This window comes from Balaenoptera musculus, chromosome 18 (genome assembly GCF_009873245.2).
Source record: "Balaenoptera musculus isolate JJ_BM4_2016_0621 chromosome 18, mBalMus1.pri.v3, whole genome shotgun sequence".
NCBI classification, from domain to species: domain Eukaryota; kingdom Metazoa; phylum Chordata; class Mammalia; order Artiodactyla; family Balaenopteridae; genus Balaenoptera; species Balaenoptera musculus.
In genome coordinates, this window is record NC_045802.1 from 5,574,630 (window position 1) to 5,588,439 (window position 13,810).

At 43.5% G+C, this 13,810-nt stretch overlaps 1 protein-coding gene across 2 annotated transcripts in view; it reads right to left on the bottom strand.

The window, feature by feature from the left end:
- Positions 1-13,810, bottom strand: part of FLT3 (fms related receptor tyrosine kinase 3) — a 76,246-nt gene that overhangs the window by 11,012 nt on the left and 51,424 nt on the right. For both annotated transcript variants that reach the window (XM_036831661.1, XM_036831660.1), the window contains 10 exons: positions 12,976-13,079; positions 12,176-12,284; positions 11,729-11,907; positions 10,623-10,729; positions 10,404-10,536; positions 10,210-10,314; positions 6,557-6,667; positions 5,377-5,530; positions 3,494-3,576; positions 1,704-1,831 (listed from right to left, as the gene is read on the bottom strand). In XM_036831661.1, coding sequence (XP_036687556.1) covers positions 1,704-1,831; positions 3,494-3,576; positions 5,377-5,530; positions 6,557-6,667; positions 10,210-10,314; positions 10,404-10,536; positions 10,623-10,729; positions 11,729-11,907; positions 12,176-12,284; positions 12,976-13,079 — 1,213 coding nt within the window. The remainder of the gene's footprint in view (positions 1-1,703; positions 1,832-3,493; positions 3,577-5,376; positions 5,531-6,556; positions 6,668-10,209; positions 10,315-10,403; positions 10,537-10,622; positions 10,730-11,728; positions 11,908-12,175; positions 12,285-12,975; positions 13,080-13,810) is intronic.

The following is a 13,810-nucleotide window of genomic DNA, read 5'->3' on the forward strand; positions in this document are numbered from 1 at the left end:
AATGTTCCCACATCACCAAGGGTCTCAGGTTCTGCCGGCCAAAGTCCCAGGCCAAGGCTCAAACCAAGGCCAAGGCTGCAGCTGCAGCTGCGGGTCCAGCTCCGGCTCCGGCTCCGGCTCCCAAAGATACCTAGGCCCCCATAAAGGCTCCAGAGTAGAGGCCTTTATCTGCCAATGTGGAAACAGAAGGACTGGTGTGAGCCCTGGGCTGCTGTCTGCACGGGGCTGGTGTCCTCCTGTGCTATTGGTACAAGTAAACCTGAGGCAGGACCTGTCAGTAAAAAGGAAGGAACGAAGGGAGGGAGGGAGGGAGGGAGGGAAGGAAGGAAGGAAGGAAGGAAGGAAGGAAGGATGAGGGAGGGAGGAAGGGGGAGGGAGGGAGAGAGAGAGAAAGAAAGAGAGAAAGAAAAGAAAGGAAGAAAGAAAGAAAAGAGAGAGAAAGAAAGGAAGAAAGAAGGGAGGGAGGGAGGAAGGAAGGAAGGAAGAAAGGGAGAGAGAAAAAAGAAAAGACAGCAACATGTACTTTCAATATCCGTGAGTAAAAAAAAACCTTGGGATTCTAATTGGGGTTGTGAGAAATATACAGATTAATCTGGAGAGAACTGACTTTTCTTTTAAACGGTGAATCTCTCCCATATGAACAAAACAGAACTCATTTATTCAGGTCTTCCTTTTTGCCCTTTAATCAAGTTTCACAGGTTTCTTCATGAAAGAAACATATCTTACGTGTTTCTTGTTTATCTTAACCTGTTTCATAGTTTGGTTGCTCTCCTGAATGGAATTTTTTTCCTGTTCTTCAAAGCTATTGATTTATTTCACATTAATCTTTTTCTTAAAACTGGGATATAACTGATGTAATACATTATATTGGAGACTGTACATTTTTAAAGAAAAAAAAAATACAGCTGAAATTATTCTTTCCAAATTCAGGGAGAAAGAGGAGAGAGGAGGCCAAGAGAGGGCAGTGGAGGAGAGGGAGGAAGAGACCAGGAGACCAAAGGGAAGAGGAGAGGAAAAAGTTGGGGAAACAAAGAGAAGTAGTGGAAGGGAAGAAAACGAGGACAGAAAGTAGCCAGACGAATGGCTGAAATCGGTTCACAGGCAGCAGACGTCTGAAATGTCAGAGAAAAGCAAGACTGAAAGAATATTCTAGAAAGAATGCGAAACTGGGGTAGAGTCCACGGTGTGAGGGGGCTCTGAGGTCTTCACATCACAGCCCCAGTGGATCTGGGATTAGCAGACCCCCAAGGCTGCTGCCAGCCCACAGCAAACTCTCGAAAGAGATACCGGTGCCTTGGGCGGCTGGCTTGGCCTGAAGACCACCGGGGATCTGAGCCTCTGCTCAGCCCCTGGGTCAAATGTAGGACACAGTCTAAACGATCTGAAGTGACTGTCCGACAGGGCTACACCTGGTTTTGAGGAGGGATTCCTGAGGACTTCCTATCTGGAAGCTTCAGGGACTTTGGACCGTCTGGGAGGGCTGTGATAACCATCATTTAATAAGGGATCCCTGACCTTTATACTATAATTAGCCAAGAGCCCATGTAACATCTTAGGTGACTCCAACTGTGAACGGGAGGGAAAGACAGACTTTAAGAGCTGCAAGTTAAAATAAACAAGAAAAAAAGAAAACCCCACATCTCTTCTTCAAAATTATCTTTTTGTTGTTGGTATTGTGAGTTTCATTTTTAAAAGGAGCTTACCGACTTAAATTCCAGAAATTCCATTCCTTTGGCCACTTGATATGCAAAGCAAAGAAGATCTTCAAAGGTAAGTACATTCAAGTCCTCTTCTTCCTCCAGCCTTTTTTGGTTTTCATATTCAATTTCATCTGTAAAATACAACTGGTCCTCATTTTTGCCAAAATGCAAAGAAGTTGCCTTATGGCAGGGGGAGGGGCAAGATAGGGGGAGGGGATTTAGAGGTACAAACTATTATGTATAAAATAAGCTACAAGGATATATTGCACAACACAGGGAATATAGCTGATATTCTATAATGACTATAAATGGAGTAGAACCTTTAAAATTGTGAATCACCATATAGTACACCTGTAACATATAATATTGTACGTCGGCTACACTTCAATTAAAAAAAAGAAAAGAAGTTGTCTTATAAATCTCTGTGAGCACCTCATGTACCAATGGAGCGATTACATCATCTTCCTGGTGGCACCAGGTCTAACCTATTTATGCAGAGAACTGTGCAGCCCAGGAAGGGTCACCTAAAGATTCTCTTTGGTTAGAGGAGTGAATTCTCCAGCTCTCTGGGGATGAGTCAGGGGTTTCTTTTGCACTAGGTAGTTTTGTCACACTGGAAAAAGAATTACCAATTATCTACTACATTTTATGAACTGTTTGTGCACTTAATGTCCTTTTTTTTTTTTTTAAAGGGGAATGAAACTTCTCATTGTGTGTGTGACACCACTAAAGTTTTTTTTTTTTAATAATAAATTTATTTATTTTTGGCTGCGTTGGGTCTGTTGCTGCGCGCGGGCTTTCTCTAGTTGCGGCGAGCGGGGGCTACTCTTCGTTGCGGTGCGCGGGCCTCTCACTATCGTGGCTTCTCTTGTTGCAGAGCACGGGCTCTAGAGCGGAGGCTCAGTAGTTGTGGCGCACGGGTTTAGTTGCTCCGCGGCATGTGGGATCTTCCCGGACCAGGGATCGAACCGGTGTCCCCTGCATTGGTAGGCGGATTCTTAACCCTGCGCCACCAGGGTAGTCCTTAATGTTCTTCTAATTAATCCTTTTTTTTTTTTGCCGCACTGTGTGGCTTGTGGGATCTTAGTTCCCCAACCAGGAATCGAACCCATGCCCCCTGCAGTGGAAGCGCAGACTCTTAACCACTGACCTGCCAGGAAAGTCCCAATTTACAACTTTTAAAAAGAATAACGTGATCAAATAAAATAGCTCTCAGTGTTTGTTAGTAGAAACATTGACATAAAATTCACACTACTAAACTGGTGGCTTTTCACTACCTCTAAAGTAAGTATGCATTGGGACTTCCCTGGTGGTGCAGTGGTTAAGAATCCGCCTGCCAACGCAGGGGACACCGTTCAATCCCTGGTCTGGGAAGATCCCACATGCCACGGAGCAACTAAGCCCGTGCGCCACAACTACTGAGCCTGCACTCTAGAGCCCGCGAGCCACAACTACTGAGCCCGCGAGCCACAACTACTGAAGCCCACGTGCCTAGAGCCCGTGCTCCACAACGAGAAGCCACCACAGTGAGAAGCCCGCGCACTGCAACGAAGAGTAGCCCCCGCTCTCCACAACTAGAGAAAGCCCGCGTGCAGCAACGAAGACCCAATGCAGCCATAAATAAATTTATTTTTTTAAAATGCTATAAAGCAAATATGCATTAATAAAGCCTATAGATGACATTAGCAAAGATAAACATGCTTTTGCATTTACACACTTTTTAAAAATAGCTAACACAGAACTCTTGTATCCATTTCTATTTGGAAGTGGTACTATTTAGAATAAAATATTACCTTCTGATTGAAATGAATTCCCATTGAACCCTGAGACAGGATCTGAGTCCGGGTGTATTTGGACTTCTCTTGAACCAGGCATACTATTAAAGAAAAGTTATTTCATTGTTTATGTTCTTCTTCTGAGTAGACATTTTATTAGAAAAAATACAATTCATCAAATAAATGAATTCCAATTATAAATGGGCTTTTAAATTAAAAGCATGGCATCAACTTGTCCTTTTTGTGTGTGTGGACCTTAAACACATCTGTGTAATTGAGCCTGTCTGTCGAACAAGGATAAGAGTGATCCCTGTTATCTGTATGGAATCTTACGGTTCAAAGAGGACCTCACTCAATCCTTCCCACAACCCTACAAGCTGCGTGTCAAAGTCACATTTTATAAAAGAAAAACTAGGCTGGGTGAGATAAATATGATTTGCTGAAATCACGAAGCTAATAAAGGGTGTGACTTTCCCTAGAAAGGTCCATGTAATATAGATCTTCTATAGAGACCTTTTAGTGTTTCATCATCCTTTTTTTTTTTTTCCAAGTTGGCCTTTGTAAAGCTCATTCCCTTTTCCTGTGAAATTAATAAACAGTAATAAGGAAAATCTCTTTTACTGTGTATAATGTAGAACTTTTCACTGAGGAATTTTGTATACGTTATATACAGACAATGATTCAGTTTATTCCAGCATAATAGTTTACCCCAATTACAATGTCCACATCTTTAGAAAATAGCTTAATGCTTTCAGACCACAAATATTCCAAAAGTAATTGCTTCAGTGTGTTTACTACCCAGTGACTGGAATGAATCAAAGGCACTGAGTGACCATCATTGTTGTCACTCACCATGGAGTCCCGGTCACACACGGATTCTCTGTTCTAGAATTCGGATGACATTACGGAATCCTCTCAGTTTGGGAATATGAACTGAGAAACGAGTGTAAAAGGGAAGTTTGGTGTGAAATGATTAAGGGCAGCTGCACGAAGACATGCATGGGGTTTCCATGGGGTCCCTGGTGTTAAGATGCTGGTCTCTGTCTCAGCATTAGAAGGCCAGAGGTGTGAGCTGAAACTTACATGCTAAGAAAACAAGGAATCTCAAACGGATCCTCCAAAAGTCCCCCAGTAAAGCTAACAGTCTCTGACAAATCCGCATTTAGAAAAAGGGAGAGCTTTCATGTAGGAGGGAACTAGGGATGCACGTGGATTGAAGAATCATTCTATCAGCGTGCCTGTGAATTCATTCAGAGAAGGGTGTTATCGAGCTATGACGTTCAGGTAATTAGCAGGAAATTTCTAAGGATGAGGACGAGCGTCCCGCCAAACCTACAGCCCTCTTGGGACTGAGAATCGCTCAGGATCCCACAGATGGCAGAATATACAAGGCAGAGCATAGAGACAAATGTTATCACTACTTTATTTTGTCCCCATCATTATGTCAATCAATCCATCCTAATTTTTAAAAATCCGATTTATGAGTTTAGAGCTCTTTTGGGCAATACTCCCAGGACCTGCACTACTTTCTATGAATATATCAAGGGCTTTGGGAAAGGGGTTCATTCTTTCTACCAATACCCATGTGTCAGCCAGGAGGCCTGACATATTGAATAATGCACCTTTCCTAAAACTGAATATATGTCTAGGATGTGATTAGGCACCGGTGGACAGAATTGGTTCAGTTACAGTACCTGTACTGTAGGAAAGGGAAAGCCTCATTGTTCAAATCAACCGAGAAACTATAACAAAGATAAGAGACCTTTCTAGGTCTTAGAACCCACAGACCACACAAAATGCTGGATGACGGCCTTTAGAAACTGGCCAGTGGGGTGTGTTTAACCATCATACTTTGTCTGTTCTGTAATGTATTATTATGAAACTGTGACCCAGTCTCTTACCTGGAATTAGGGGGTGATTGGAAAGTGGGATAAAAACTGAAATTATGTTCCTTGAAAATCTCCGTCCACGTCCTATGAAATTTTTCTCTTTTACTTCTTAGATAGTTGAGAAGGTCGCCATAGCAACAATATTCAAAAATCAAGTAAATTGGTCCTGAAATAGTGACAGTTTTAATCTTAGGTATACAGACACCAAATAATTTTTTTCAGACATCTGTGCAGCAGAAACCATACTCTATGAGAACTCCCTTCTCCCCTGACTTGGGGAGAGTACAACTCTCTCTGAACCTATCTCTTCTTGGACTTTAAATTCAATTTCAGTTTTTTGCTCAAACTCCTTGGAAAGCTGTCTCTTGTTGCCTTCCACTTTGGCCCATGTGGCCTCACCAAGAACCACTGGCCACCTCAATTCTCCAGTTTGCAACTGGGAATAAAATGTTGACTGCGTTGTGAGCACTTGGTAAATATAAGCTGATTTGCAGTTTACCCGAGGAGGGAGAAATACATCCCTAGGCACCTCTTACATCCATTTTCTCTTTATTTCTCTGTCCCAGTGCCCGGCTGGCTGTCCCAGAAGGAATGACCCTTGGGCACAGGGTTCGGGTACTTCTAGGCAGAAGCGAGAGAATCAGAGCACATGCTCCGTTGGATTCTGGGAGAATAGAGTTTGAAACCCCTCGTTGGCTACGCCTTACTTGAAGCAGCTCAGTTAGGGCCATGGCCAAGCTGTGCAGCTCAGCACTGCATCTGGGCCAGCTCCACAGCCAGGGAGAAGCACCCTCTGAGCAGGTAGAGAGAGACCACAAAATGTAGTTGCAGCGTTATTATTATTGTGGGTTTTTTTTTTTTTTTTTTTTTTTGGCTGTGCCATGCAACTTGCAGGATCTTAGTTCCCCGACCAGGGATTGAACCTGGGCCAAGGCAGTGAAAGCCCAGAATCCTAACCGCTGAACCACCAGGGAAGTCCCTTTAAGTAGGTTAGAATATGTGGCTCATCCCGATGAAGACAGGCGTGGTCTACACTGACCCATCTGACTCTCGGGTGAGGTGTGTCCAATCCCACTTGGGTTTGGGGGCCCACCCTGTGACTGAGAGAAGGAGAGAAACACGAGAACAAACGCCCTTTTTGTCTTCAGGCTAAAACGTTTTCGATTAGGTGTTCTTAGTGGGAACTGGTTACCTGACAGGGTGCACGCCCCCAGCAGATTCACAATATTCTCGTGGCTGCCTAGGTGGGTCATCATTTTGAGTTCAGACATGAGCGCCTCTCTTTCCGAGCTGTCTGCTTTTTCTGTCAATGGCAGGGCATTACAAATGTAAAACGGAAGTAAATTAGGTATTTTAGGTTATTCAATAAATTAAAATTTTCCTCAGTTCAGAGTAGATTTGCATAAAATTTAAAAATACATACAATAATACGTACATTCTGAATAATAATACCCTATGTTTTAAGGCGGAATTTCAAAGATTGTAGCATGAAAGTTGAACCAAATAATGTGCCTTTCTACTGGACTTTCCTCTACCTACAAAATAAAAATCTTTATAATTGACCCTTAAAAAATAAAATAAAACAAAATAATAATAATACATGATTTTCCTCCACAGTTGAAGTTAATAAATATGCTGAAGGGAGAAACATACTTTTCTTTTTTTTTTTTTTGACACTTTTATTTGTTGAAGTCATAGAGTGACAAGATGGGAATATCAGCGAGGGTGGTTGGTTCCAGCCTGTGACCCTCAGGTCTAGAATCTTAAATTTGTCAGTGGATCCAATGGTGAGAAGGTCAAAGAAGACCAATTCCCACTGACCAAGTTCTCAAGAGACTCCCTAATTGATCATGAGGAACAGAACTGCTGGGTAGGCTAGAATGTATCCACTTACTCTCCCTGGAGTAAGTCTAGAGAGCTTGGCAAATTGTATTCAACATCTCGCTTAGAAGTATAGCATGGAGGTACTTATTGGTGAACTCAAAGGTCTCCTGTCATTGAGGCCAATGTGCCCAGGTGGTCAGGACACCCCTGCCCGGGAGGGTGCTGGAGCCCTAGAGGCAAGGGCAGTGTCTCTGGGCCTCCCTCTCCAGGCACCCCACCTCTGTTAACATATTCTTTCTTACAGATAGAGTAACTTTTCTTTACATTCAATGCAGATTTGATTAGCTATTTCCAGGTGTCATTATTTTGTCCTGGAAGACATGTAGCCTTTATGTGGCTTTCCCAGAGCTTTGATGTCATCTGTTTTAACTTGTGTGAGCTCTCAGGGGCATCCTGATTTCCAGCTTCTTGGCCTGGGAGTGACATCCTTCACTGTGTGCACTGGGACCCACTGTACCTCAGGTTTTCCACTGCCTCATGTTTTATAGGGATTCGTGGCTTTCAGTTGTCCATGTCTTGTTCCTCATGACCAAAAGAATATATTTTTACAGTGTGCTTAACTCTTTCAAAGCACTTTCATATACCACTACCTGGCTTTTCATTCATTCATTCATTCAACAAGTATTTATTGAATGCCTACTGTGTATGAGGCAATGTGCCAGGCCTTGGGGGAATAAATGATAGAAAGACACAGCCCCTGTCTTCCTGGAGCTTAGAGCCTCCTTGAAAGGGGAGACAGGTAAATGAACAATTACAATATAGTGTCATAAGTGCCACATGGCACAAATAAACCTATCTATGAAACAGAAACAGACTCACAGACATAAAGAACAGACTTATAGTTGCCAGGAGGGAGGGGGGTGGGGGAAGGATGGATTGGGAGTTTGGGATTAGCAGATGCAAACTATTATATATAGAATGGAAACACAACAAGGTCCTACTATATAGCACGGGGAACTATAATCAATATCCTGTGATAAACCATAATGGAAAAGAATATAAAAAAGAATGTATACATATGTATAATTGAATCACTTTGCAGTACAGCAGAAACTAATACAACATTGTAAATCAACTATACTTCAATAAAAAATAAATACAAATAAAAAATAAATGCCACATGGCAAATGAAAGTAGGGGTGTTTTCCCACAGAAGAGGGACACCTAACCCAGCCTTAGGGAGGGTGGGGAAGGGGACACCAAATGTCTATGCTGAGACCTGAGGGAAACTAGGAGTTAACCAGGTGAATTCACAGTGGGAAGGGTGAGGAAGAACACGCCATCCTGAAAACAGGATGGGCCAAGATCAAGAAAGAGGACAGCATAGCAAAACATACAGACCCACCCTCATGAGGCTTACAGACTACTGAGGCAGCTAAGACATTAGTTAAATAATTAAACAAATATGTAATTATAGTTGTGATCAACTTTATGGGGGAAAAAACCCACAGAGAGCTGGGATATAGGATCTAGCAAGGAACTTGAGCTCATCTGTGGCGTGAGAGAAGGCTTCCCTGAGCAAGTGGTATTTGAGCTGAGATCTACAGGAGGAGCAGGCGATAAAGACGTGAAAGAGGAAGCAGAAGCAGAAGGACGACCTGTGCAAAGGCCCTGAGGTGGGAGGGAGCCCTGTGCTGCAGAGGAACTGAGAGCCGGCTGTGCTGCAGCGCTGGGGTGAGAGGGGAGAGGCGAGCTGCAGCCATGTCGTGCTGGGCTGTGTGGACTGTTCAAGAGAAATTAAAAGCAACTGGAAAGGTTAAGTAGGAAAATTATATGCTCTGCTTTGCATTTCATAACCATCACCTGGGCTTCAGAATCCAAAAGGAGGTAAGAGCGCATATAGGGTAGTTGCTTGGAAGGCTAGTGCATCCATTCGGAAGGGGTAGACTTGGGCTGGGTGGTAGTAACAGAGGTTAAGAGAAAAGAGGATGAACTCAAGAGGCACCAGGCAGGAAGCCTGACAGGAACAGCCTACAGGGAATTAGAATGAGAATGGTTTCAAGGATGAGTCAGTCCTAGGTTTCTGCTTGGCCAGCCTGGGTGGCACATGGCCAGTCAGTGGTACTCGCAACCAATCAGTGAGAGAGGGAGGGCTGACAGAAAGCCAGGGCTGGAGGAGACCAATTTGAATAAGCTGAATTCAAGGGACTCTGGAGACGTCCAAGCACTTGGACATAACCTGAAGCTCAGAAGGGAGGTGCAATGGTGAGAACAATTGGTACATGGGATGAGGTCACGGGTAAGCTGAGACAGCCCATGAGCATGCGGAGTGAAAAGGGAAGGGGGCCCTGGAGCAAGCCTTCAGGAACTCCGCTGGGTGAGAAGCTGGGTGAGAAGATGAGAGGCCAGCAAAGGACTGTGAAGCAGTCAGAGGGGTAGGAGGAAACCAGAAGAATATGGTGACATGGAAACCAAAGGAAGAAAGCACAATAAAGATGGAGGGAACAGTCAATCGTGCCAATTTATGCTAAAAATTCAAGTAATGCCCATTAGACAGACTTGGTTCATGGTGATGGTGGAGGTGGTCGTCACTAATCGCTTAGCCAAAGCCAGCTGGGGGCGCTCTTGCTAAGTGAGTGATACTAAGGGGAGGAGGTTAGGGAGAGCCAGGCGGCAGCAGATGAGAAATGAGTGGCAAGTGATACAGAAGGCGCCAATTCCCTCTTCTACCCAGAGTCTGTGTCGAAATGTAAGACACACAGCTGCCTGTAGCAATGGTATCCCCAAATATTGAGGCTGAAAAAACATAAACAAAGAGAGAAGAGGAAGAAGAGGTGGAGTTTTGTGTTCACGACTTGTATTTTATATTCACGACTTGGTTGACACCCACCCCAACTCACTCCCTTTTTAGCTTTGAAGGATGGCAAGCAGTAACCATAGCAATGATGGAAAAGAGGAGGTGGGAGGCGGCACCTCCCCTCTTTGTGCTTCTCTGTGGCTATTGATCGATGTAACCAGTACCTTTCAGCATTTTGACTGCGACCTGGATTGAGACCCCTGTCTTACTGATTCCATAGGCGGTTGCATTCATCACTTTCCCAAAAGCACCCGATCCCAGGACCTTCCCTGCAAGACACATGGTGAGTGAGTGCATGTTGAAGATTTTCCAACAAGAAGGAAGCTCGACAGAAACATTTGGAACATCTGATTCTTACCAAATTCTAAATTTTCTCTTGGAAACTCCCATTTGAGATCATATTCGTATTCTCTGAAATCAATGTAGAAGTACTCATTATCCAGAGAGCCGGTCACCTGCACCATCTGTAGCTGGCTTTCGTACCGAAATTGCTTCAGAGATGAAATAATGAGTCGATTAGCCATAGAGAGTTCTTCAGAAATGGGACACAATGATGACGTTTTACCTTTGCTTTTACCTTTTTGTACTTGTGACAAATTAGCATGGTTAAAACGGCAATAAAGGGAAGACAGAGGCCAATTGTTGCATAGAATGAGATGTTGTCCTGGATGAAAGGGAAGGGGCCTGCAAGGGAAGAGCATCAAGGAGCAGTGGATGAGAATTCCTGGTGGATACTGTAGCAGAAAGCTCGTTACAGTGTCTCACATCCTGTCTGAGGAACCTACAAGCCCTCTACTAATACGCTATCCCCACAGAAAATCAGGCCATGTTCATATAAAGAATGATTCCTTCCCAGAAAATTTTAAATGATTCTGAACCCAATTTAAAAAATCATTTACTAGGGGTTTTAAGAATTACATCTATTTAAACCCACAGGATGTGAAAGTCAGATAAAAAAAGATGTTCGTCTACTATATATAAACTAGATAAATGACACAGTCCTACTGTATAGCACAGGGAACTATATTCAATATTTTGTAATAAACTATAATGGAAAAGAATCTGAAAAAGAATATATATATATATTTATATAAAACTGCATCACTTTGCTGTACATCAGAAACTAACACAACATTGTAAATCAACTATACTTCAATTAAAAAAAAAAAAGAAATTTGTGTTCCCGCTATGAAGCTGTCATACGAATGTGGGGAAGTTAGTTTGGGGATGCTGGTGATTTTGAACCATTAGTGTAGGTGGTCAGGTTTCAGAATTGCTTAATTTAGGAGGGATCTAAATATCAAACCAAAAATGATAAAATGGCAAGCTAAAGGCAGATAAGGAGATTAACCAAAATGGAAAGTGGTAGAGACTCCAAATTACTAAATCTGTTTCCCTAGAGCTGGATTTCTTGGTAGATGTCCATTATACTGGGAGCTTATGGTTCTACCCACATCACTTGAATTCATGAGTCCCAATAATGTCAGTAGAAGTCACTCTGCCCTTGAACTACAAAACATGTGTGTTCAGTGGGGATTCTTGCCTGACTCAAAAAGCCTTCTCGTCTCACACACTGAACCTACACACTCTTGTAAAACTCCCCAAATAAAAGCGAACGACAGGGACTAACTTCTAGTAGGGAATTCCTGAAGGTGGTGTGTTACAATAGCAACTGCTGTCTACCTGGTGAGTTTAGAAGGATTGTTTCACAAGAGGTGCCGAGGGAATTGTATGCACAGCACTTCACCAGGAACCCTTTGACGGCCTCGCTCATGTTCAGGGTGCTGCTCGATATCCACTGTCCAAATACTTTTCTGTTGGCCTTTTTATTCCAAATTCCTTCTGTGATCTCTTCTGTGCAGCTGAAAAGAAACAGCAGACAGAGAATTTGGACGGGCGGGGCTATCGTCGGATTGGAAGTGAGGGTTTCTCTAGTGGGGTCTACAAGAGACACATCTATTAAAGGTTATCAGAAACAATCTATGACCGTTTAGAATTATGGTCGACTCAGAAGGTAAGCATTTTAAATGCTTCATCGTTTCTTCTTAAACTGAATTCATGAGAAACGGTCAACATGTCAGAGAGAGTTTTATGTTCTTCTAACACAAGAGGGGCCAGTGTCTTCATTACTTGGGAGACTTGTCTGAACACTTCTTCCAGGTCCAAGACGGTAACGGGTACCCGTCAGAGGAGCAAGAAGCCTGACTTGCCGATGCCTCGGCGAGCACTTGAGGTTTCCCTGTAGAAAACAACAGGGAAATCAAGCTCATGAAGTACAGTGCTTTACAGAAAGTGTTTCAAAGTCAGCTTCATATAGGCTGCTCACGTACTCTACGCAGTTTGTGCTCCTGGGAGTGTGTCTCATGCAGGGTGACTCAAAGAGGGGGCCCTCTTTCCCCTTGTGTCACCTTTTGTGCAGGCGGCCCTAAACTTCTCTGGGGAGCACCCCCTTTTCCACCGCTAGACCCCTCCTGGAGAGAGCTCAGGTGTAGACCTCTATCTCCTGAACATCCTAAAATGAGTCTTAGCTTCAGGAGAAGCACCTGCAAAAAGTCCAGCGAAATGCACTCTCATCTTTTCATGGACCAGAGAAACAAAGATTATTAAAACAACTAAATGGCAGGTAGTATGACTCTTGGCCTTTCCTTAACAGGACCTTTCAAAGTACTAAAATCAATAAAGTCACACAGTAAAGCACCTTCAGAGAGGATATGGAATCAGCATCTTAGCTTCAAAGGATGAGCCCAGAAAGAGATCTGCGTATCAACAAGCCAGTAGATACGAAAGTGCAATTTCAAAACACTTCAGCACGTCAAAACACTTCTGTAGCATTCCTTCCCTAAGCCATGGCTTATCTCTTTCTGATCCGAGTTAATACATTATTAAGGAGTTACAAGAGTAAAATACAGTTTCTTGACAGTTTCACTTACTTCTTATATTCAGCGTGAACGTTTTTGTGAACTGGGCGTCATCATTTTCTGCATGGAAGATATATTGTCCTGGCTGGTGTTTATGGTTGCAAAACTTAGATATGCTGTTGGAAAAAGAATTAAAGACAGACTTAGCCAGATTCTTTGAGGAGATGTTGAGATGAATAACGGTGTGCATGGGAGTAAGTCTTCCTGAAGACACTCACTTCTCTCAAGTTCAGTGGACAGGGAGGTGCCCAGATGCTCTTCCTACTCAAAGTGTGGTCCACAAACAGGCAGCATCAGCCTTGGTATTATCTAGGAGCTTGCTAGAAATACAAAATCTCAGGCCCCACCCCAAACCTACTGACTCAGAGTCTGCATTTTTAAGATGATCTCCGTGGAATTCACATGCACATTAAAGGTTGAGAAGCACTGATCTAGGCTGGAGCTGCTAAGAGAGACAAGAAGCTTCCGGCCCCTACTGTTACATACACTCCAGACTAGTGTGACTTCCTGGAAATATGGAAGAACCTTGGTAGGTGGCGGAGCCCACGGACCCCCCCAGCTTCCTGAAAGGGTAGCTCTCTGATGTTGGTCCAAGGCAGGACCTATGACCAACCCTTGACTTACATAGCGATTGACAGTGATGAGGGCTCAAATCCACTGAGTACAGACGTCTTTGAGTGGCCTCAGCAGGCTCTAGTCATCCACCAAGCCCACCAGGTATATGGTATTGGGGATCATCCACCAAGCCTACCAGGTATATAGTATTGGGGATCATCCACCAAGCTTAGCAGGTATACGGGATGATGGATATTATAGGAGAGGTGGGGAAGCAAGGAGCTGTTGAATG